Source organism: Pleurodeles waltl, chromosome 3_1 (assembly GCF_031143425.1).
Source record: "Pleurodeles waltl isolate 20211129_DDA chromosome 3_1, aPleWal1.hap1.20221129, whole genome shotgun sequence".
In the NCBI taxonomy this organism is placed as follows: domain Eukaryota; kingdom Metazoa; phylum Chordata; class Amphibia; order Caudata; family Salamandridae; genus Pleurodeles; species Pleurodeles waltl.
In genome coordinates this window covers 836,837,879-836,864,433 of record NC_090440.1, presented here as the reverse complement: position 1 = coordinate 836,864,433, position 26,555 = coordinate 836,837,879, and the positions used below count along the sequence as shown (strand labels likewise).

Genomic DNA, 26,555 nt, shown 5'->3' with positions numbered 1-26,555 from the left:
CTATTTTCTTTATTTTACAGAGTGACCTTAGCTCCCTCATCTTAAGATGGAGGAAAGGGGTGGTGTCGAGTTCCACCACATTCATATCTGTACTAGACATTATGCTTCTAAAAGTTGGAATACTTTTTAAGAATCTAAAACTAGTTATAGGTTCTAATTTAAACTTTCACAAAACTTTTAAACTCTAAAAGGAAATGCTAAACAGGGACTAACACAAGGCCCTAGCAGGACTTTTAAGAATTTAGAAAAATAGTTCAAATTGCAAAAATCAATTTCTAATGACAATTTTTGGAATTTGTCGTGTGATCAGGTATCGGCTGAGTAGTCCAGCAAATGCAAAGTCTTGTACCCCACCGCTGATCCACCAATGTAGGAAGTTGGCTCTGTATGTGCTATTTCAAAGTAAGGAATAGCATGCACAGAGTCCAAGGGTTCCCCTTAGAGGTATGATAGTGGCAAAAAGAGATAATACTAATGCTCTATTTTGTGGTAGTGTGGTTGAGCAGTAGGCTTATCCAAGGAGTAGTGTTAAGCATTTATTGTACATACACACAGGCAATAAATGAGGAACACACACTCAGAGACAAATCCAGCCAATAGGTTTTGTTATAGAAAAATATATTTTCTTAGTTTATTTTAAGAACCACAGGTTCAAATTCTACATGTAATATCTCATTTGAAAGGTATTGCAGGTAAGTACTTTAGGAACTTTGAATCATTACATTAGCATGTATACTTTTTACATAAAACACAATAAGCTGTTTTAAAAGTGGACACAGTGCAATTTTCACAGTTCCTGGGGGAGGTAAAGTATTGTTAGGTTTCACAGGTAAGTAAGTCACTTACAGGTTTCAGTTTTGGGTCCAAGGTAGCCCACCGTTGGGGGTTCAGAGCAACCCCAAAGTTACCACACCAGCAACTCAGGGCCGGTCAGGTGCAGAGGTCAAAGAGGTGCCCAAACCACATAGGCTATAATGGAGAGAAGGGGGTGCCCCGGTTCCAGTCTGCCAGCAGGTAAGTACCTGCGTCTTCGGAGGGCAGACCAGGGGGGTTTTGTAGGGCACCGGGGGGGACACAAGTCAGCACAAAAAGTACACCCTCAGCAGCGCGGGGGCGGCCGGGTGCAGTGTGCAAACACGCGTCGGGTTTACAATGGTTTTCAATGAGAGATCAAGGGATCTCTTCAGCGTTGCAGGCAGGCAAGGGGGGGGCTCCTCGGGGTAGCCACCACCTGGGCAAGGGAGAGGGCCTCCTGGGGGTCACTCCTGCACAGGAGTTCCGTTCCTTTAGGTGCTGGGGGCTGCGGGTGCAGGGTCTTTTCCAGCCGTCGGGAAATGGAGTTCAGGCAGTCACGGTCAGGGGGAGCCTCGGGATTCCCTCTGCAGGCGTCGCTGTGGGGGCTCAGGGGGGACAACTTTGGTTACTCACGGACTCGGAGTCGCTGGAGGGTCCTCCCTGAGGTGTTGGTTCTCCACCAGTCGAGTCGGGGTCGCCGGGTGCAGTGTTGCAAGTCTCACGCTTCTTGCGGGGAGTTGCAGGGGTCTTTAAATCTGCTCCTTGAAACAAAGTTGCAGTTCTTTTGGAGCAGGGCCGCTGTCCTCGGGAGTTTCTTGTCTTTCTTGAAGCAGGGCAGTCCTCAGAGGATTCAGAGGTCGCTGGTCCCTTGGAAAGCGTCGCTGGAGCTGGTTTCTTTGGAAGGCAGGAGACAGGCCGGTAAGTCTGGGGCCAAAGCAGTTGGTGTCTTCTGTTCTTCCTCTGCAGGGGTTTTTCAGCTCAGCAGTCTTCTTCTTCTTGTAGTTTCAGGAATCTAAATTCTTAGGTTCAGGGGAGCCCTTAAATACTAAATTTAAGGGCGTGTTTAGGTCTGGGGGGTTAGTAGCCAATGGCTACTAGCCCTGAGGGTGGGTACACCCTCTTTGTGCCTCCTCCCAAGCGGAGGGGGGCACATCCCTAATCCTATTGGGGGAATCCTCCTTCTACAAGATGGAGGATTTCTAAAAGTCAGAGTCACCTCAGCTCAGGACACCTTAGGGGCTGTCCTGACTGGCCAGTGACTCCTCCTTGTTTTTCTCATTATCTCTCCTGGACTTGCTGCCAAAAGTGGGGGCTGTGTCCAGGAGGCGGGCATCTCCACTAGCTGGAGTGCCCTGGGGCATTGTAACACGAAGCTTGAGTCTTTGAAGCTCACTGCTAGGTGTTACAGTTCCTGCAGGGGGGAGGTGTGAAGCACCTCCACCCAGAGCAGGCTTTGTTTCTGTCCTCAGAGACCACAAAGGCTCTCACCGCATGGGGTCAGAAACTCGTCTCTCAGCAGCAGGCTGGCACAGACCAGTCAGTCCTGCACTGAACAATTGGGTAAAATACAGGGGGTATCTCTAGGATGCCCTCTGTGTGCATTTTTTAATAAATCCAACACTGGCATCAGTGTGGGTTTATTATTCTGAGAAGTTTGATACTAAACTTCCCAGTATTCAGTGTAGCCATTATGGAGCTGTGGAGTTCGTTTTTGACAGACTCCCAGCCCATATACTCTTATGGCTACCCTGCACTTACAATGTCTAAGGTTTTGCTTAGACACTGTACGGGCATAGTGCTCATGCACATATGCCCTCACCGGTGGTATAGTGCACCCTGCCTTAGGGCTGTAAGGCCTACTAGAGAGGTGACTTACCTATGCCACAGGCAGTGGGAGGTTGGCATGGCACCCTGAGGGGAGTGCCATGTCGACTTAGTCATTGCCTCCCCACCAGCACACACAAGCTGGCAAGCAGTGTGTCTGTGCTGAGTGAGGGGTCCCTAGGGTGGCAGAAGACATGCTGCAGCCCTTAGAGACCTTCCCTGGCATCAGGGCCCTTGGTACCAGGGGTACCAGTTACAAGGGACTTACCTAGGTGCCAGGGTTGTGCCAATTGTGGAAACAATGGTACATTTTAGGTGAAAGAACACGGGTGCTGGGGCCTGGTTAGCAGGGTCCCAGCACACTTCTCAGTCAAGTCAGCATCAGTATCAGGCAAAAAGTGGGGGGTAACTGCAACAGGGAGCCATTTCTTTACAACTATATAAAACAAGAGACAAGTGCTTGACTCCAAAGGATTTAAGAAACACTTACATAGAGTGTTACTTGAATTGTAATCCGTTGTCTGTGGCTAAGACTTTTGGGACTCCTTCTCCACAAAACATGTCCTTCAGCATCCGTATTATTACAGATGTAGTGGGCTCTCTAAGAAATCTACATTAAACCCATTTAGAAACATAATCTAATAAAACAATACCATATCTCTTCTGTAGATCAAGATCATACATTGGACAAACAAAATGTATTCCCAATTCTTCCCATGGGCCATCAGAAAATGTAACCGCATGAAGGAGAGTGTTAACCAGGCTGATGGTTTTATCTGCTTCTTGACCACTCACACACCTACCTACACATGTCTCCAGTTCAGCATACATAACAGGCCACCAGTAATACATACACAAATGTTTCTTTGTGTCTGTCACACCAAGATGTCATTGATGTGCAAATTCAAACAATATATGCCTCAACTCAAGTGAAGGGAACAACAAATTGCCTCTTAATATGACATCATCATCAATAGTCAATTTATCCATAACTTTGTAATAGGACTGAAGATGCTTATTTGCATTCCTCTCTTCTGGCCATCCTGTAACAATGAGTTCCTTAATTCCTTTTTGACAAGCATCACATTTAGAACATTCTTTCCACTCATGCTTTTCAACTACTCCTTCCACCACTGTCAACCTGTCCACAAATCCTGCTACACATTCCACTTCTTCTTCCTCCATTTTACATTCATAGTTTGTAACTGGATACCCAAAAAGAAAATCCACCTTGGAGTTTTTCCCACCTGGAATGTGTTTGATTTCAAAATTAAATTCAAACGTTCTTGACAACAGTCTCACCAATGTTGGGCTAAGCTTATTCTGAGCATTTATAGATTTTTTACAAAAAAAAAAAAAAGAGGCTTAAGAAAAGTCACCAAGATAAATCTCCTACTTCATGAAAATGTTTCAAAATGTTTGGTAGCCCAGATACAAGCTAATGCCTCCCTCTCAACTGTGCTATATTTGCATCTGGTTGAAGAGAGACACTTTGAGGAGAACGTTATTGTGTGTTCCTTGCCTTCTATCATCTGCATGAGTACTGCCCCCAGTCCAACACCTCCTGCATCTACCACTACAATGGATTGAATATCATCCGTGAACGCCTACCGAGTCCTGCCACTACTAGCTTTTTTAATTCACAAATGCTGCTTCTTCATGCCTGTCCCATCGAAAATGTTCTCCTTTCCTGAGCACTTTCCATAGAGGTTCGGTTTGCAGCACCAAATTATCTATGAATCTTGAATAATACTCATATAACCCAAGAAAGGGCCTTAGGTGATCTTTTTCTCTGGCTTGGGACTGTTGTAAATGGCATTCACCAAGTCAGCCTTAGGTACAATTCCTCTTCCAGAAATGTGGTGCCCCAAATAATATAATATTTTCTACCATGAACTTTCTTTTTTTACTTCTTAAAAATGTTCCTCTAAAGTGGTCAAGACCTCATTCAAAACACACAAATGCTCCTTGGTGTCTTTTGTGAAAACTAAAATGTCTTCCTTATGAGCTAGGACATGCTTATTATCCCCAAATAACCTAAACATCAATTTTTGGAACACTGGAGGCTGCGGAAGCTAAACCAAAAGACATTCTTAAGAATTAAAACACTTGAAATGGTGTGTTAAATGCTGTTCTAGACATCTAAATCTAGACATGAAAATATTGTGGCACTCCCGAATTGAGCCAGCATCTCCTAAAATTTGGGTAACAGGAAGCAATCAACCTGAATGTTCCTATTAAGAAATCTTAGATCAACACAGAGTCTGATGTCTCCCTTTTGCTTTGTGGCTACCACAATATGAAATACCCATTGTGAAGAGTCAATAGGCTCGGTGACTCTGTCTGTACACATACAGACAGACAGATGTTTCAACTGGTCACAAACACTTAATGATACATTCCTCACTTTGTGAATAATGGGCATGGCATACTTTTTGAGAATGATCTTGTGTTCATACCCACATACCATACCTACATTATCTTTGAGCAACAACTCATGCTTTTTAAGATCTGTTGAAGCTTTTTAATGCTGTTGGCAAACCTATCAATGAAATGGGGCATGGAGTGTTTGGTTTCAACACCATACCAAACCTACCTCAACCCTTCCATCCTAATATATTGTAACCTTTGTTGGCCACATATACTTTAGTGAAAATGGGCCTAAAAGCAACAGTGCACACATCCGGTGGCAACAACTGTGTAGAACCCCACTATTTGTAATACAGTTTGTCTGTTACAAAAGTAATGGGTGAACCTGAATCCACAGTGACTTGAACTTGTACTTCACCAATTGAAATTGTACACACAGGATTTTTGCAGTCCTTCTCATCCATTTCTAACATCTTTACTGACAAAACTACTTTACTGCCAGCTCGAATAGAGCATATTGTGGTTTCCCCACCTTCTATTTTCTGCTCTAGCATACCTACCCTTTGGGTGTTCTTGGACACATGAGCAAAATGTCCAGTTTTTTTTTATAATTGAGACACATTTTTCTAATAGCCGGGCAATTTGTTGCATTTGCTACATGTGTGTTGGATTAACTCTAAAGCAGTTACACTGTTTCTTGCTCTGAGGGTTGTTAGAGGTGATCCCACCTCCTTGTTTCTTGTTTTCTGAAGTATTTGAAGTGAATGTTTTTGGCCTTTCACTGCATTTACAGCTTCGGAATCATTCTTGCTTTTACTCAGTTCTTTTGATGCCAATACAAATCTTTCTATTCCTCCTGCAATCTCGAATGTTTCAGCTAATCTGGGATTCCTGCAGCACAACAATCCTGCTTGATTTTTCTTATCAAAGCAATTCACTACTATTTGACCTCTTAAGTAGGAATCACGATATCCATCAAATTCGCACATGGATATTAATATTTGTAACTCAGCCAAAACATTGTCAATGGATTCATGTTGAAGTTATCTTCTAGTAAAAAATCTGTGTCTCTCCACTATTATGCCTGTATCCTCTTTAAAAGGTTTTGTCTATCTGGAGACAGCTTTTCTATACACATTCCACTCCTCGGCAGCATTTCTCATGGCCACAGGTATGTGATCGAATATGCGTTGACCTTCGGATCCTAAACAATTGTAAAGAAATGCCAACTTTTTTACTGGTTCAAATTTGGCTTCATCAATTGCGATTAGGTAACTTTTGAAAGCTTTGTACCATTGCTTCCATTTTGTTTTTAGTACTCTGACCTCTGCTAATAAATGTGGAGGACAATGTGCGTTTTGTATGATGTGTCACCAAATACAATGCCACTTGACACAATAAAACCTAAAACACGTCCATAGAGTGTACATTTGTGTGCTAAGTGAATTACTGCATGTAATTACAGTAATTGGACGATACCACTCAGGCTCGTCTGATGCAATATTTTTGCAATAACCTGGAGACACATTCATTTTACCTGCTGTAAGTTTCAGACAGAACTGACAGAATAAGAATATTCAAAATTATATAGTAGCATACATGTCATTGAAAAACTCCAAAAACGTAAGTTGATTTATGATGTACAAACTGTAATTGCAGTGTGCGTATCACTGAATGTCACACATTTATTATAGACTCAATTATTCATTAGTGTGCGTATCACTGACACACATTACCACGATGGTGTCTGCTGTGTGCATTCCCTTACACAACTCTAGCCCAAGAACAGTGTGTGCGTGACTGAAAGCCAAACTGACGAAGAATCTGTGCTGCTGGCCTGTTGCACCTGCATGCGCACACCTGTCTTCTTTGCTTGCATGGCTGTTCACTGAGGGCGTAATTCCTTAATTATCTTTAAATACACCTGAAATAATTGTTTTACGCTCACGCCAATGCTGATCACTCAAGTATGCTATATGGGCAATGTCACTTTCCAGTTTCAGTCTCTAGCGCAAGCGTGTCCCTAACTCCTGGCACTGAATTATCTGGCTGCTGTGCTTAGAGATATGTGCTAGAAAATGACACGTCTGTGTGCTTTTAATGAATGCGCAGAATTGAGCCTTCTTGTACCTTTTCCTGACGACAACCAAAATGAAGCTGCTTTAGTCTTTATAATTTCTTTGGTGCTGTCTGGAGACCCACTCATTGCTAATCTGTGTTGGGTTCTTTCTCCGATGATATACAATGCATAGACCGGGTTGTATCAAAGTTGATTTATTCTCCAGATAAAACGACAGCACAACGACACTTGTCAGCATCAGCTCCCGCATCAGTCCCCAGCTGCTGTGCCGTGGAATGCTGTCTCCCATTGCCGCCTCCCATGTTCCAATATGTACATTCTAAACACAACAGGAAGACAAGCAGAGGAAGAGAGGAACAAAAGAGACGCAACCAAGAGCAGAGAAGCAGAGGAGACAGTGGAATAAAGCAGAGGCGTTGAGCAGCTAGTAGAGACCAGTAGAGTAGCTGAAGATTGAGAGTAGACCAAGAAAGAAAGAGGGGGAAGGTGAAGATGAAAAGTATCACCTAGACATTATCACCCTGAGGGTCCTCACTAATGGGTGATACATTCATCCCAACTGCTCTCTGCAGAAAGACAGTGAGTTCTTACCCCTAGCCGCAGTCGTAATTGAGGACTATTGCTGAAGGCAAGAGGAAGGGAAGTGGTCTGGTGGAGAAACTTAGCCTCACAAAAGGGGTACACTGAAGAGTCATAATTATTTGAAGGGAGAGGAGGTGACCTGTTAAGGACAACCTTACCATTTGATAAAGTATAAACACATTTAGGTAATGCCACACATTACTAAATAATAAGATCTCTTCCACTTATCAATATCAGGAAAAAAGTGAAAACATAAAATGATCAGAAACACAGCAAATGCATGAATATTTAAAATGTGTTTATTTATGAAATGTGATTACACATTTATTATTGATATTGAAAGAATACTATACCTGAATAGTTTTGTCCCGCCTTTAATTTGCTTTTCAGGACTGTTCAGGCTCTAAACAGTAATTTGTTTCACAATGTGGCTATATATCAAATGATTGGTTATTTTGTTCACAAGGTTGCTATTTATCAATTGCTCGATTTTTATTTCTGTCCGCCATGCACTAAACAAGCTCTCTGGAAGCTTCACCGAAATGGATGTCATTCTTCTAGATTTCTGTTGCGCAGCAATGCATGGCATGCATTTAGCATGTGTGAGCCACCATTTTGTGAAATCTGACCATGTCAGAAAATAAATGTCATACAATATGCAGCAGGCAATCAATTCATGATATAAAATTTATTTCATGCTAGGTTTGTTTTTTTCATAACATTGTGCATGCAGCTTTACTTAGAGTACTAAATTGCGTACACATTTATCTGGTGTCTTAATCTGCAAGATATGGTTATATTCAAGTTTTCTCCTAAATTTGTACAATACGTTCCAGCTTTAAAATAATACTTTTTTTAAAGTCATACTGATTTTTTAATATGAACTATCTCTTATGAATGATCTTCACATCTGATATGTACATCAATAAAGTACAATAGAACCAGAGGCAGTAATTTGATCTAGAACATTTACAACCATCAGGTACAAGGAAGGGTTCCATGTGTCACAAGCATGCCAATGGAAACAGACAAGGGGAACCTAGTCCTCAAAATTTACACAATTGCATTTGTTTCAATGTTATTTTGAATTCCACAGAAGTAAGCACATATGAAGGCCTAGTCAATATGACCGATGAATTCCTGATCACACTTTTTTAAACCAATATCTTGCAGCTTCCACACAAAAAGTAGCAATCCATGGCAAATTAATGTACAGATGCATAATGTTTGAAATTGGCTACAAGAATGTATATACATGTAAAGGACTATGAAAGAAAATATATAACCCTTTTTTCTTTTAAAAAAAGTGTATGTTTTCAGTTTTTGTTTTGTTTGTTTACTTCATGCAAATTCATGCAACACAACCAACATGTCTTCTACAGTTTGTTAGACTTTGGCCGTAGAGAAAGCCTCCATCTCAGGTACAACTCCTTGATCATGTGATGTTGTCCGATAAACCGGCTTGGAAAGAGCATCTCCAGACGAAGAGGTCTTCTATGCCTGCTCAATTTCAGACAGATGTGTGTTGGCCTCCATTTTCCATCGGCATCTCAACTTGTTAAGTCACTCTGACTGCCTCTGTTTGCATATACTTAGCAATGACAGGGCTTTCTTTGCAAAGATCTGCATGTAAAGAATACAATGAATACTTGAGCTTCTTCCATGTTCTTTCAACAAGTTCGGATTAGTTTAAAAAAAATCAAGGAAGAGGCATGCAGAGGCAGGCATATTCGTCTTTAAATATATCATTAAAGCAGTCAGTCATACTCGTGATCAGTTTATATTGTATTGCTTTCAACTTATCCTACAGGCACCCATGCACATACTAATCCTGCTGTGAGTGTTTGCTCAAACTCCTGCAGGGCTCCTATGGCTCAAAATATCCTGAGAAAAGGGATTCATCAAATATTGACAATTTCTAGGGTTTACACAATAGGCAGTTGATTCATTTCATGTGAACCAGTGGGTCCACCAGGATGCTAGGATAAGGACTCAGACAAAAATTACTGCTAACAAATGAACCGCTTCCACCTTCATCCAGATCATAAGTAGCAAACAGGGTTTACGAGCAATAGGTAATGCCCCTCTACTTTATTGTGTAATGTTCCTGTATTTTTGTTAAAAAAACAAAATATGCATCAAGCACAAGACACTGCAGTGGGATATGACTTTGGCCTCCAGAATAAGTGCAACATAGAAGAGACCAGTTGGGTATAAAGCAGGGTTGTCTAACACAAATCAAGATGGACTGGATACAGGCCACATTGTCAGAATACAAGGGACATGTACATTGAATCTATATGCAGTTTATTCCAATAGTGTTTAATTTTGATTTCCAGCAAGGAGCCGGCCTCCTGGATTTGCACTGGACAACCCTTGTATAGAACTTAGTAATCAGTTTTTGCTTCTGAACCATGCTACACAGTGAATTGGATGAGAGACCAACAATGTCTTGTAGAAGAGCTGTAGCATGCCAAACCTTCAGACAGTCCTACCACAGTTCCACTTTTGACAGCTATGTTGGTAAGGCTCCTTGACATTTGACAACCTTCCTTTGAAAGTTAAAAAGCAAAGCACTGTGTGAACAACATCGAGGACATATGAACATGGTCAACTGGTCAACATAGTCTCCAGTCTAAACAACTGTTCCATGCATCAACATGCTTTGAGTAAGATTATCAAACAGCAAACACAGAAACACAGGCAATGCATAGAATGACAGCTGAGCTCGTCAGATTATGACTCAGCATATTTGTTTCATATGTCTTTTAGAAATTATTAAGGAAATTAAAAAAAATCTGAAGGGTAGAATCATGCATGAACACAAGTTAAGAGTGATTGGACACTCCGTTAAGCAAGGGGTGGCTCAGCTAGTCAATCTGCTGTGTTGACCTCGTTCTTATACATTTCTTTCCCTGAGAGACATAAGCTACTTATAGGCGGGTAGAGTTATTTTCTATAGCACCTGGAAACCATAAGATGATGGTAGTGAAACCAAGTAAAAAAAAAGTGTACATAATGAAACCCTTTTTGGAGTGTGTTTTTTTTCTTTGGTCAGTTCCCAAGGAGGCAGCCCAATTAAGGTTTGTAAATTGGTTAAGGGTGGAAGTGAGTTGAATCATCAAATATTATAACAATTCTCTTCAACGTATGGCTTTGGTTGCATTGTGAATTGGCAAGTAATGATGTGAAAATGGTTTTTAAGTTAACTGATTTGCTTTTCCAATCTTTAACATGGAGATGGGACACACTGAGCATGGCTTAGCTTGAAGGGTTAGCTTGTCTCCTGTTGTCATAGTGATACTAGCCTTTGTTCACACCAACATAACTTAAAACACTGAAGCATGCAGATATTTGTTCATTCCATGCACACAAGCACAGTAGGGCAAGATGACAGATAGTCTCACGCAATGGAGTTGGGTTCAATGAACATTCATGATTCTTGAAAACATGGTCCTTATGAGCCTACCATATGCTGACATTCAAATTTAGCCAAAGTGATTCTTCTTTCTCACCACATTGCTCATGCCTTCTTGAGCAGTGCAGAGTGTGAAAGGTGCATCCTTCCTACCAAAAGATGCACCTTTTCGAGGAAACACACAGCGTACTAGGCAATCAAAAGCACACTTTGGCTAAATAAGCATGTTCTGTATTTATGCAATACAGAAAATTCCAACGACTTGCAGCAGGAAAATATCATAGCAGATACACAATGTATACTAGGTCTTGTGGCCCAAGATTTTAGTTGCATATACTAAAATTACTATTTGGCCAGGTAGAGATTGTTGCCCATTAAAACTGCCACATGAACACTGTAAACATAGTAGATCTATGCAAGGCTTCTATATTTGAACATACCTGCTTAGACTATGTATATATTGTACATTTTCTAAAATGTGGAACTTATTTACTGTGGTTGATGTATGTTTTTCATTTGATGAAAAATGACTGTAAAGTTTATGTACATTGGCATAGTTTACTGTGGGAATATATATTCATATTTACAAGTGTGTCAGTAATTAATGTATATAGGCAGGACAGTATCTACTTGGGGAAACGCAAATAATCACTTTGTAGGCTGGAAAAAGTGATTGAATGAAAACATAAATCCACTTCAAATTGTCAGCATATTCAAAGTTATAAAAATGTGAATGTGTGGCAGATTTTTAACAGTCAGCAGTCAAATGAATCTAGAATGGAAATATGAGATTGATGAATTAAGCATTGGTGTATGTATGGAAAACTTAGATTACCATACCTATTTGAATCCCTGTTAAGTGCATTGAGCTCAACATAAGAAAGACAGTTTAAGAAGTAGAAGATTAGACAACAACAAATCTAATATAGTTGGTACAGTGGTCTGAACCGTAAAGAACCCTTGAATAATACCTCACAATATTGATACCAAAATTGAAAAATGTAACTCTACATATTAGTGAAAATAATTCCTAGACAACCTTGTGCCTGAAATATTTGAGGCATTCTTAAATACACTTTGCTGAATCTCACCAGAAAGGCCTGCAAGGGAATTGATAGGCAGCTTCATACAACTGATGAAAATTCTAAGATTATTTGTTTTTTTCATTTATTTGTTTCTATAGAAATACATTGAAAACACAGTTTGTACTCATCTACATAGTGATTTAGATATATAGATACTGATATACAACAATCCAAACCTAAGATTCTATTTTGAGAAGCTTGTATTCTCTAAACATGGCAACAGATCACTAACTATGTGGTTATATGACCTGGACTACATACCCTTTCTTATTCCTCCTTCAGGTGGGCATGGGTACTCCCTGGGTGATAGGAGGAAGCATGGTCCATCTCTCTTCCGAATGCTAGAGTGGGTATAGGAGAGGGCCTCGTCAGGCGATAGTGCCTGGTCTATGTGGGGGCAGTCTTCATTTGCCAGCGCCGCTTTAGCCATCTCGCCATTCAGTTTCCAAGCTTCAAACATATAAGCAAAAGGCCGTTGAAAAATATTGTTTACTGCAGGTCGGTGTCTGCATTGGGTTAATTGTCTTTACAAGATAATGTGTTAACAAAAAAAAGCACATTTTTTCCAAATGACTATTTGTGAGGTTAAGAACATAGACATATATAAAATAATTTGACATTTTGCTACATTATATTACTGCTTCCTCTAAAGGAATCCTAATTAGGGTATTTTTATTTGAAAAGAGAAGCAACATTCGTTTTCTCTGTAACAAAGGGGAAAGATCTTCATAAATGAATTCGAAAAAATATGATTTGGGTTATATGATAAACTTTGAAAACTGAAGACTGAAATTAAAAGGCCCATGCGTACAAAAAAGATGGGGGCATAAAAAGATAATTTGAGACCTCTTTCATATAAAAAAACATAAGCCGACATCTTTGAAAAAAGTAAAATTATGTCAATAGCATTAAAGAGTGGGAAAAGCAAAAGTGATATTACTTGATACACATTATCTGGTCTTTCACTTATTTGTATTGATTTTTGTTTTGTGTGTTTTAATTGCAGAATGTAATGTGTTTTGGAGTGATGAAAGCAAACATACTAATATACAGTAATATAGAAATACAAACTGGATCAATCTGAGCTATCATGACATGCCATTTTCCCACTGACTGACATCATGGTGAATAGCGCATACCCCTTGTGGCTTAATCAAAAACATTATAGTTTTACTCTAGTATCTTATATTGCCGACCCATAACGACTGTTTGGAGACCTTGCTCTGACCAAAATGAGCGTGATTTTGCCAAAACCACTTTATTTCCATGAGCCTCAGTGTGCTAAATTAGTGCCACATACACATGTAAATATGTTTTAAAAAAAACTAGGTGACCGTAGGTTAACGGGTACTACCTCCACCCTATTCCAATACACTCTGATTTCTGTAATCCATTCTCACAGTGTAATGTTTGATTTAGGCGCCTCATGTTTGTGATGCTCCTGATCAACAGAAATGTGAACTGCAAAGTTAGCCAGTGTCCTGGAGCTAATAGGCTACATATGTATAAAAAGAACCAAGCTGTTTAAATAACCGCGGTAATTTGTAAAGACTGTGTACGCTGCTCAATAATTTTCTTGGAAAAAAAATCAATGTAGGAAACCAATTTAGATCCTATTAATACATGGGGTATGGTTTCACAGTGATATCTCTTCATGATATGGGTTACAATCACTCAGTTGTCTCAGATGTCTTTAGTTAATTAAACTAAACGTTGTGCTTTATTGAACTGTAAATGCAAGTTTTAATCTCTTTGCAAGAAACACATCAAGGGTGACACTGGGTGCACTCTGCCATTTAATTATGGCGCCAGCTGAGAGCACTGAATGTTACACATCCTACTTAACTAGACTGAGACACAGAGAGGGAGTTCACCTCGTGGGCCTCATTTACAAGAAACTGACGAATCGTCATTGATGTGTCAGATTTCTTGCGCCTGCTGCACATGTCCTAACGTGCCATGGATGCACTGTATTTACAATACAGAGCTTCCATGGCGCACGTTTTCACAAATGCGTCAGAAATTCTGATGCATCTGACACATGGATTTGTGTTGTTAAACTGATCCAACTCCAGCAAGGTGAGGAGAGTCCCTTTGGAAAAAGCCCTGCATCACTTTTACACCTATTCTGAGCAGGCAGTACAATTTTGATCCAGTGAAGTTGTAAATTTTATTGCATCAGTTCTATGTGGCCTTTTCTGTGGCTACTCATACCCTGCATACATTACATCTGGCACGGGTATAATGTGATGCAAGGCTTTACAAACTGATGCATTGGGCCCAACATATCAGTTTGTAAATATGGAGCAGTGTAATGCACTGCTAGCGCCGCTGCTGCGTCAAAGAAAAATAATGCAGTGGCAGCGTAAGGGGCTTATAAATGAGGCCCCAAGTTTCCTCTTGCACCGGGCCTGTAGCTTTTCAATTTTTGTCTGGCCAATTGCTTAGCCACTTACTGGAAATTGTAAAGTGGGGTTTCAGGAGTGTGGTCACCATTCCTTAGCTTGAGAAAAAAAGTGTGCATGCCATAATTTTTTTTTAGGTGCCCACTACAAATGCTGTGAAATGCCAGGTGTTCCAAATGCTATGGCTGCCTCTTCTTGATTTCTTCTAATGCCTCTTTCTTACACCAACCTACACTTACAGTTTATTTATTTCACTATTGTAGGTTTGTTTTCATGCCTGCCTTCTCCTTTTCTCACTGTTATCCTGTCTTTCTCTTCGTCACGCTATCTCACTTTTCTGGCTTTCTCTCTCTCTGGATCAAACTCTTACAATAAAATATAAAAACAGGTCCTATAAAATGGGTGCCAATGCCCACCACCTGGGACCTTCAGCACAAATTAAGCACTGCTGGGCATCTCACCAGTAGGATTTAGAATGGTATCATGATTTGTGTTTAGGGGGCCATGAAGGTTCCAGGCAGCAATTAACTCTATAATTTCTTACATAAATAAAAGCTACTTTTCGCCTCTCATCAATTATTACAACATCTGAAAAACTCCTATCACCTTCTACCTTCTCATAGCACATTAATTGACATCATCGGTGTCCAGTGTTGATCCATGGTAGGTTTTGGGATAACCACTCACTATGAAAATAGGTCCCATTTGCACTAATTTTGTGAAACCTTATGCACATTCTGTATATCTGACGTTGATTAGTCCACCACGAACCAATGCTGAAATCCCCTTTTCCCACAAAACTTAATAGAAATGCTGATCTGAACAAGATGAACCTATCGCAATATGCATTTGTTTACACAATTATCCCCTTTTTTTTATTTATTTTAATTAGTAAGCACTTGTACACTAAGAGGTTTCATGATGCTTGTTGCCAACTGGCATATTGGTAATGAAAGCAGAAGCTAACTCAGGATCAACAGCTTGTCAAGTGATCTCCTGAATTCGAGATGGCTGCTCTGAGATGAAGACAGATGAAATTCTAAAACTGGGAGACTTGAGCTCCAAATGCCCGACCTCTGGTCTGAACTTTAGAGGACACATGTAGAGCAAATCAATGTTACCTGAAACGTGATCCCAACTTTCTCATTTGCAACGGTGGACGAGATGTGTTTGTCCTAACCTGCACAAATAATGCAAACTTACTTTTCCCATTGCTGCGGTGCACATTTCTAAATTGCTCACTCTATTTCTCATTAAATGTACATCAGAATAGTGCAGAATGATATGATCCTCCTTCTGTTCTGGTGCAAACGTTTACTTGTTAGTGTGTTTGCTTTCAAGGACCAAAAACAGTCTTGTCCTGCAAAAATAAGGCATTTATCAAAATATGCCATAGCTGTGTGGTGTTACCTTGAAAGTTAGAGGGAATGCAAATATTAAGATCTTGGTTATATAGGGTTACGCAAAGATGTGTGATTGCAATTGTATGTTTGTTCATCCCTGCCCGCTTTTGAAAAGGTGCACAAAGGCACTTTTTTCTTGCGCCAAGGCTTTATTGAGGAAGGCTTTTTCAAGGCAATATTTGCTGATGGCTCATGTTTACGGTAGGTTTCTCTATGTACGTAAATACAATGGTAAATATACCACACTTTGTCACTTTACACACACTACTAATGCTTAGCACCACACAGTTCTCAGTAGGATTCTAATTGTAAACCAGCTGCGCTCTGAACACTCTCCAAACATGTTATGGTTCATAAAAAACATAAAAGGGAATTCTCTATACTAGGAAACTAAGATACCCATGATAGTAATAACAAAGCAACAGTGTTAATACAGCACTGTAAATTGGGAAGTGTAAATTGCTGAATCACTTCTCAGCATCCATTACCTCCCCCACAAACCTATTTTTGTGCCTGTACCTCTGCAGGTGCAAATTGTCATTTTTACTAGTGTAAAATCCTTTAGGGATTCATCCAGCTTCACATTTGTGAAAGGATTAAGGGCCTGATGTACGAAGTGTTTTCAAATGGGACTGATTTGCAAATGATTGGTCGGTTCAAAGTGACCTTTATACTAATAGGTTTCATCACAAATTGTCTTCTTGTAGATAGTAACAAAATGACTTGTCTAATGAATATTAAAAAGGAAGGTTGCACTCGGTGACCTCACGTGCTCGAATGCAAATGCAGGGATAGAGGCCTTCAAAGGAAACTTTTTTTAAAAGCAGTGTTAAGAACTGTTGCCTACTTCCCACCAGGTCACCCCCATGATTCTAGATGGGAAGATTACTCACATGGACAGGGTGTATTTTGCAAAGCAGCAGTTTTGGGTCCTGTAACTTATCAATGGTTTGCAACCACAATTGCATTCACTATGAATTTATACATGCCTTTACGATTCACAAATAAGGGAGGGACACCTCTTTTACGCTTCCTCAATTCCAAAATAGTTACAAAAGCCCTTTTACAAGTTTACAAATATTTTCTGAGTCTTAAAAGTACTTTCGCACATTTTTCAAAGCACTATTGTGGTTTCAAACCCCATGATTTTTTGAATTGCAGGGTTTGTGACCGTTAAAGGATTTTGTACATGAGGCTGTCTGTCAAACATACACTTCTATATGAGTAAAACACCTCCTGTGGGTGGCGATTTGGAGTTTTAGGGAACAAATGACCTGAAACTTTATGAACAAACACCAAAACACTTGGTCCATATTCTCAGGTAATTTCCGATCCCTTTCCACCATCAACATTTTATTTCTCCTGTGAAGGGCGGGAGTAAAGCCCTTTTCATGGTTAGAAGTAGCAGGCAACACCCCCGAATGTGTGGGGATGGTAGGGAAAGAGGTTTCGTCCGGGAAAAATATTTCTTTGTGAAGAAAATAGTAAAAAAGTTACCAAGTGTATTTGCTCTGGTTTTCTCAGTGGCAGATATACGGTTTTATATTTGTGCATGCACCTAAGGAATTACCAAACTTTTTCAGGATTTTATCTGGAAAAACTGTTTTAGTAATCTGGCTCCCAGCATTGAAATGCCATAAGGAGTTCTAACTTTACTTGAAGCTAAAGGACATGTATAATAATGAGCTGCAGGAGAAACAAGCGTTTTCAAAGACAATAGTTTATGCCTGTAAAAGCTATTGGATTTACCAGTGATTTCTTTTTCCTAGATGTCTGTTACAAATGCCCATATATCCACTCTAGCCATTCTTATTCTTATACTTCAAGAAAAGTCATTAAGCAATGGCCTCCATGAATGCACATGCAGCCTTGGCTGCCATCTTTGAATGGGATTTCTGTAAATATACAAATCGGAGCCCATCTGACATGTCTGTTTCATGTAGCGATTCGCAAGGGCTCACAAATTCATTCCACTACATTATTTTCATTACATTATTTAAATTTTTTTAAGAGTAAGCAGTGGTCCATGGGACCACTGTCTGCTCTTAAAAAATGTTTTTGCATGCATTCCACCTTTGGGAATCCCTCCCCTTTGCGAATGGGTTAGCACCAATTTGAAATTGGTGTTAACTGTGAATGTTTTGTGACCACATTCACGGTCACAAAACAATCATACATACCTCTGCGATTCGGTATTAGGAAGGGACGCCCTTGACACACCCCTTCCTACTAATGAATAGGTATGTAGTCGCAAATCCAATTTGTTACCGAATCGCAAATTGGACTTGATACATCCCAAAATGCATTTTTGCAATCGCAAACAGCCTATTTGGCCGTTTGCGATCGCAAAAATGTTTGACACATCTGGCCCTTAATTACTTCCTCTTTGTGCTGTACAGTATTCAGTTACATTCAAGCATGTGTGTGCCTCAAAACTACAAGTATATCTATGTACACAAACATGACTTTCCTATTAAAAATGCATTTTCTACCTTCTGCATTCACATATCAAAATTAATGAATATATCCTGCTTTTTTAATGACAATAGTGACTAGGTTCATAAGAGATGCTTACTTTTACTATTAATTTGTGGAGGATTAGTACACCTGAAGCAATATTATGTTAGGTTTTCCTCCATGGAATAAAGTTTGCACCAACATTATCTGCTTTCAACCAATATAAAAACGATAGTTGTACAGAGGCATCATTTGAAAATGATGTTCCTGCACCTGTCAGTCAGTGCTCGCTTGCTTGTTGTACTAGTTTTGTCAGTGGAAATCTCGGTTCAAAATTACAGTGAACTAATTCAATGTTACCTAATCTCACTCAGTATGTCATTCCCTCAACGTTTACACTTGGGTACTCCTCAGTGGTGCATTGCAAATAGTGACCCTACTATACAGATTTGCCCCTTGATATGCAAACGTAGGACCGACATAGGACAGTGGTCACTAAAAATACTATTTCAATGTTTTGAAATGTAAATCAACTGATGGTGGTAGACCCCTTGAAATATGTTGTAGAAAATATGTTTTCCCTGGAGCATGATGTTAACCAATCACAATAATTTTTGGACTTGTGAGTATGATGTGTTTTGAGAGTGGGTTGCATTGGAATATAATATTAGGTAAAGAAAGGCAATTTACATTATCTGTAATGCACTGTTAAAACTAACATGTTTCATGATCAGCTATATGCAATGCACAGCTCCTTATTGCAGGGTCCTAAAATCAGTCATTGTAAGGGTGTCTGTCAACATTTCACTGAAGAACTCCCACCTTTAACTTCCATGTCATATGTTTCACACTTCCATTTTTGCTAATACATGCCTGTTCCAGCATCTGTCCTGCATTTTTTTATTAATACCATACAATTTTGATTGTAAACTACATCCAAGAATCAGCTGGATATTGTATATTAAACTATTTGAATGTCTTTTAACATACTAATTCTTCTTGCATTTTTTATTCGCTTTGTCACTGCATGCTGAATTTCAAACTTCTCAATATCTTCTGTATTTTTCTTTCTAGCTAAACTTGAACAAAATGCTGTCAGTGTGGTTTATTACTCCAAAATACAAGTGAGGTTATATTGACTTTAGCTCTACAGCTGTTACAGTAATCCTGCATTTGTTTTTCAGTATACACATTCACTGTGCTGCCCGCTGTTATATACTGAATTTACTTAAATCCGACCTATACATTTTACACGGTCAAAGGACTTTTACTTATCTAAGTTGAATCCCACAACATACATTGGTGGGTCGCAGGCATTGATGTTAGTGATAGTTCCGAGGTTAGTCATGAGTTTTTTTTGTAGCCCTGGCCCTGATGGCCCTGACCAGTGGAGAACTCCTCTTAGAATCGTTTCTCAACTAACTACACAGCAGAAGAATGAGTTCCTAGTTTCAAGATGTCAGTACTTCACATGGCAGAAGGAGAAACATAATGGAATAAAGTGTGATATTAATATAATGTAGAACATTTAAGAAATATGGAAGTCTGCGTGAAGCTTTTAACTGCTACTATATGCCTAATAGGTTAAAGGAGAGATCAAAATCAACAAAGTGTGCAAGACTGCCACCAGAGGCCCTTCAGGCCCTCTTTGCCTTATAAGGTAAACTCTCACATTTCCTTTCTGTGACTAGGGATGCATTACACAAAGTGCCCTGGGGCCGCATTGGATGTTTGCTCCCACTTTGAGTGCCCCCAGGGCACTTTGGTATTACAGAAGGGGCCTCAGACTATTGTGCGGCCCCTTCTGTAATGCGTAATACAGATAGCGATGGCACACATATAGTGCTAGCGCTATCATCAGAGGGCATTCCATGATTTGCATGGGGGGTGGCCCCATGCAAATGAGGAAATCTCTTTGCCTCTGCTCCCATGCAATATGATAGACACAGGCGCAAAAGCAAAGAAGCTACCAGGAGCACTGACAGTGCACTACAAAAAAGTGGTGCACTGTCAGTGTGCCCTCTGGTGGCAGACCTCTGGATGGGGTGAAGGGGGTCCTACGACCCTAGACATCCTCTTGCAGACAGGTACAGTCACTCACTGCAGACGCCTGCAAGGGGATCCCTCATCCCTCTGAAAAACGCAGGCGGGTTGCTGTCAGCACAGGAAAACGGGGAGCAGCGGCTTTAAAGCTGCTCTGTATATCACTTGAAAGCACTGCCCCGAATGTAGCCCGAGTTCACAGCTCCCGAGGTGGCAACGCTTTTATTGTAATACAGCGCACTATCCTTGCTTGCGCAGAGCGCACCTTTAGAAAGGTGCAGCCAGGGCAAACGAGACAAATGCGCTGCATCTGTAATAATCCTACAGTTGAGTAAAATAGTTAATTTTGGCAATCCACTTTTTGTGAGTATTATCAGCCAAGATCAGTAAATGCTTTTTAAAGATCTAAGGTCCATTATTTCAAAGCATAACGAAAACAGGTAGTTACGACTCTACCATGTGTAAGAGATGCCACTCTGCTAACCTTGATGTAGTTTAAAAAAATGCTTTTTCCCTAAGGTATATTTGCCATTTTTGTAGATTTACAGGTGAAATAAATACGCTGGTCAGCAATATGTGCTGTATTTCGATCATTTTCACATATGCATAGGCATAATCAGGCTTACATTCTGAAACCACTGACTGGGACTGACTTCAGGTCATTATGAGCCGATGGAAAAAAATCTACTGAATCGCTGACAAAATAGCATAACATTCAAAAGGCATCCAAAGCATATCCCAAAAGATCCAAAAATACTTAGAAAATCAAAACGTATTGATTTCCATTGAAAAAGTATATTATTATCCAAAACAAAATGCTGTCACTTTACCTCAATAACGATTAGTTTGCAAACAAAATCAACAAGGGTCATTTACTTAAGTGGTGCCATGGGAATTCGTCAATATGATATTTTTGTTTTGCACACCAGCTGTTTGCCATAGTGTGTTCCCTTTTATGTCTCTGTGCTATATTCAGAAGACCTGTGCACGTTAATTAAAATCAACCACATGCTTTTTAGGCAACAAACAAAGCTATTTTTATACTATACATGGATACCTAAACACTGTTTATAACGCTGGTGTGAAAGCACCGGCGGAAGTACAAACGTAGTCTTTAAACCATTCGAGAGTGTTTACATTGGAGAAGGTTTATTTAGAAGTTTGTCAAGTGAAAGGTCCTACTCCAACCACGTCCTCATTCTTCCACGTCCACTCCCAGTCTCAACCGTCGCTCTCCACCAACTCCCGACCATTCTAGATCTCCCCAACATTCTTCCCTTCTCTGTCATTCTCGCACTCGTGCTCATAGCACGCACTGAACGCGCTTCCACAACATGAGGATTCAACCACATGCTTTTTAGGCAACAAACAAAGCTATTTTTATACTATACATGGATACCTAAACACTGTTTATAACGCTGGCCCTGCTTAACACATGCATTCCTGTAATTAAACTCCACCCCCGTTTGCATTACCAAGAAAGTAGGGAAGGGTAGTACAGTGTGAACGAAAGATATGTTGAGTGAAAGGTTGAATGAGGGTTTGATGGGGAATGGAAAGTTAATGTGATAATGGGTTAACAGAAAGGGGGAGACAGCAGGACAGCAAAAGAAAAATGGGATAAGTTGGACAGTCATGGGTAGGAGAGTACAGGCTCTCTTTTTCTTGGCTTTCCCTTTTCCTCTCAATAATGTAACTAGTGATGTCCACTATGAAGAGGTATGAGCAGTGAAGTTGAGCGATTTGAACAACACAACATAAGAGCGATTTGAACAACACAAAAATAAACATTTAAAGCCATACACATATAGATAAATTATTAAGTCAGAGTCAGGTGTGCAAATGCCATACTTTATACGAGTAAATTCAGGTCACTCATTCACAAAAAAGCGAATTTGCCCTTCCAAAGGGTTTACTTGCAATTAAAATTACACTGTTGTAGAGAAAATGTCTTTGTGTGAAATCTCCTTGCGTGGGAGATGTGTGGGCTGAACTAGTACGAGATTTTTTTGCAATGCCAGGAAAAACAGCGTTCACCATGCACTTAAAAAAGGAGCATTTTACGATCTTTTGCAGTAATTTGGTGCAGCCACTAAGGCCCCAGTTTAGGAGGTGAACACTACTGGGAAGCTGCAAACTCTGCACCTGTAAATACCACTAGTCTACAGTAACATCCCACCAATTCAATGAAATTGCAAGTTCAACCCTTTCGAAGGTGGAATATTACCTGTTTCACGGACTTGTGGGAAATGGGGGAAAGAAATAGGATAGAGGACATAAGGGTATGTAAGAAGTCTCAGGGCCGGTGTGTTGACATTTACTCATATCGTAGTAAATATAAATTCCCGTATTTAGAGCTGAGTCTTTTGTGAACTGCCCACATAATTTAGTTTTATGACATAACCAAGGGCAAAAGCTTCAAGTTAAGGTTGTAAGGTACTTGAAAAATATAATTTTCTATTTAGAAATGACTTAAAGACTATTTTGGTGAATTACCGGTTCAACTGGTCATGATATTTACAAAGAGACATATTTTTATAATGACCATTACACTGATATAGTGGCTGGAGGGATGTAATAGTGCAATTTTGTAATGCATTTACCACTTTACACTTTGTGCCAGAGGTTGCAGTGGTGGTCAGTGATACTATGTTTGGGACCGAGACCATTTTATCAACAGCAGACACACAGCAGGAGACAGAAAGGGAAGGAAAGGAGAAAGAAGGAGGAAGACAAAGATAGGGAAAAAGTGACACATGGAAAAAGTTGGCATGAAAATGGACCTCCAAGAGGGAGATACATATACAGGAAATGTATGGTTGTAGAAGAAAGAGGCATGAGGTAGAAACACAATTTGGCAGCCGTGGTAGGCGGCAAACCTGGAAATCACAAAAGTGACAACTATTTCAAAGAAAGAAGTAAAAAGTAAGATTCACCACCCTGTTTTACAGCCCACTGTTTTTATATGTTATATACTGTCCTGTCTCTGGACAGCTCTCACACCTTCCTTATCATTTTATGAGGTACACAAGCCAAAGAAACACAACAATTGATCATTTGTGCTTCTATTCATTTTTCACTTGTTGCATACAAAGTCGCATACAATTAAAAATGTGAAGAGTTGGAATTGAATGTCACTCCGTACTGTAGCAGTGCACAGCCAGTTGACACCTTCATTCTCCCCTGTGCACAAATCTCTGAGATTAATGTCACCCAGTATGATTTGTTTTAACGAAAAATATACAATTTATCATGTGTTGTTGATAAGTGGATTCAAGCTAGTACCCACATCAGTAGCAATGCTTCCTTGAAAGTTTTTTTTAACCAATGTTATTGATTTTCTGACATATACATACAGTCAATCATATAATACAGTTATGCATGTTATACCGAGATGTGACATGGTGCTTGTGCATCATACGCATCAAGGTGTATTTAGCGGGAGGCAGGAGTTATTGGTTCCATGTTAATTAACATTAAGAGTTAAACTTGGAAGTTGAAAGAAAGAAAGGAAGAAGAAAGTTCAAGAAAACAAAAAGGGGTAAGCACATATGAGTAAAGTAGCCAATAAGTATATAGTACTAGTTAGCAACACTGAGTTGAAGCATCAGTTGTCATGACTAAATGTATTCTTATACTACAGATTCTGCCCTCACCAAGTTTCGTAGCTTATGGGATATAAGTAGTTATTGCCAGGCAACCTTTGAACCGAGGACTATTTAACGGTTCTTAGAAGGTAATACTTGACTGTCTTGAGTGAATATTATGCTGGACATGTTGCAAGGGAGGTTTTTGTTCTTGGTACGTTTAGAATTCCTGCATGTACATCTCCCACCCGCTCGCAACATGGACTCTACGCAGACCTCTAGCCCCTTCTCGCTGAGGTGCCACTGTCCCAGCTTTGTCCCACTTCAACAGGGCCACGCACCAATGATGTATGGTCCGGAATCTGTGTGATTTCCAGTTCATGGTTATGGCTTGTTTGCCAATAATTTAAGCAAAGTCAATAAAGCAGTTGGTTACATTCACGTGTTTGGAGTGTTTAAAGAGGTCCAGTAGGACATATTTAGCATTGTATATGTCAGTGCACTCTGTTAATTCTGCGAGGGTCTCTGTAATTTCTAGCCAGAAACTTTCCGACTCTTGGCAGGATCAGAACATACGTATCATGTTAGTGGCAGGACTTCAGCAGTGGGGGCATTCTGAAGGGACCCAAACATTTTGTGTAGAGCATTTGGTGAGAGGTGTTCCCTATGCAGTATTATATATTGAATGTATTGGAATTTCACATTCCTCAATACCTTTTCGTGGTATATTAACGCTCTATCCCATTCTTTATCCGGGATTTCTCTGCCTACATCTTGTTCCCAACTTCTGTGAGTCGGTAGCAATGGGTCAGGGATCGTGTGTGTTAATGCCAAAGTGAACCAGGTGATCAGGTGCCTACCACTGCCTATGATATTGAGTGTGTGCACTAATGGATGAGGGTCGGGTTCCAAATCAGTGATCTACCATAGGTCAGTTAAGATGCCAGAAAGTGGCCAGCAGGTATTCCCCAATCGGTTTGTAAGTGATCAAAGGGTTCAGGTACTTTATTTTGGAAAAGGGCCCCCACCGTACTTATTTCTGCTGTCGCCAATTGTTGGAGTCCCTCTTTTCCTAGCATTGTGTGAAGCGCCTCAAAAGCAGTTAGACTAACATCCGGGGAATGGGGTGGAATTGGGAGCATAAGTTTAATGCTTTGCTTTTAACTAGCATGGGCCACTTTCAGTGGTGCACTAGAGTGTTGGGGTGGGAGAAATGTTTCCTGAGCTTTATGTTGTGCGGTTCTGGAAGTGGGTTGTGCCAGTTCTTCTAGCAGGCAGCCCATTAGCCATCGGGCAGGCCATTGCAGTTCAGCGGCCAAGTAGTAGTGTTCAAAGTTTGGGGATCCCAAACCCCCTTTCTCGATTAACAGTTGCAGTTTACGTAGTGCCACTCGGTGCCTGCCTTTATTCCAGAGGAAGTTACTTAGTGCAGTGTGGAGCATTTGAAAGACTTTTCTGGGGATATGTATCAAGAGATTATGAAAATAGTATAGTAAACTTGGAAGCATAACCATTTTGGACAATGCAATTCCACCTTGGTCTATGAGTGAAAGTGTGCTCCTAAAGGCCATCTGAGAACGTATAGATGTGACAGCTCTTGTAGAAGTTACCATCAATCAAGACCTGGGTGTTGTGATAGATGTTTATGCCTAGATAGCGAAAAGTGGTTGGCTCCCAGCACAACTCCCGCGAGTCTACTGAGAACCATTGTGGAGGGCAATCCAGGGATAAGGGAAACAAACAGGATCATAACCAATTAACTCCTAGTCCCAATGTGGCTCAAAAATAGGAGAGGATGGCTGTTATGGCATCTATGCCTGTCGCACCTAATCTCGCGGATATAGATCAGCTCATTGTCTGCATACAAGGAGGCTGCATGCAGCGTTCCCTCCTGGGATATCCCCCTATCCCGGGCCTGTTGACATAGCCTCTGAGCCAATGGCCATGGTGAAAAGAAGGGAGGACAAGGGACAGCCTTGATGTGTACCTCTGTTCACTGGAAATGAAGGGAAAATACATTGTCCTATCTTCACCTGGGCTATAGGGTCCACATACAGAAGACGTATGAGGCTTTGTAGTTGGCCTGTGATGCCAAATGCTGTGAAAGTTCAGAACATATAATTCCAATCTAGCGTGTTAAACACCTTTTCGAGGTCTATTACCCCTCAAAAAGGGCATTGGGCTGGGGCACACTGCATAACTCTGTGCAATCTCCTAATATTAAGCGTTGTGGACCTGCCAGGAATAAAACCTTTTTGATCTATATGTATTAGCATGTGTTTCAGCAGCCTGGAGGTGATAATTGTGCTTCAGATTTGATAGACAGACCCAAGCATTGAGAGAGGACGATAGGGAATTAGTTTATGTGGGTTGTCTTGGGAACAGATATCATCAGGGACTCTCTTAGGGATGGGGGTGCCTGTCTTCTTGTCGTGTGGGTGCTTCTTAATAAGGTACGGCTTACAAAATGCTACACGAAAGTAAGGTATTTATGGATTTTGTTACA

General features: G+C 40.4%; 1 protein-coding gene across 1 annotated transcript in view; it reads right to left on the bottom strand.

Annotated features, from left to right (window-relative positions):
* Positions 1–7,928: 7,928 nt before the first annotated feature.
* The window catches only part of KCNC1 (potassium voltage-gated channel subfamily C member 1), a 372,893-nt gene continuing 354,266 nt past the window's right edge, over positions 7,929–26,555 (bottom strand). Inside the window, exons 3-4 of the mRNA XM_069223748.1 lie at positions 12,416–12,604; positions 7,929–9,274 (exon numbers count right to left, since the gene is read on the bottom strand). Of these exons, the coding sequence (XP_069079849.1) occupies positions 9,210–9,274; positions 12,416–12,604 (254 nt within the window). The 3' untranslated portion in view covers positions 7,929–9,209. The remainder of the gene's footprint in view (positions 9,275–12,415; positions 12,605–26,555) is intronic.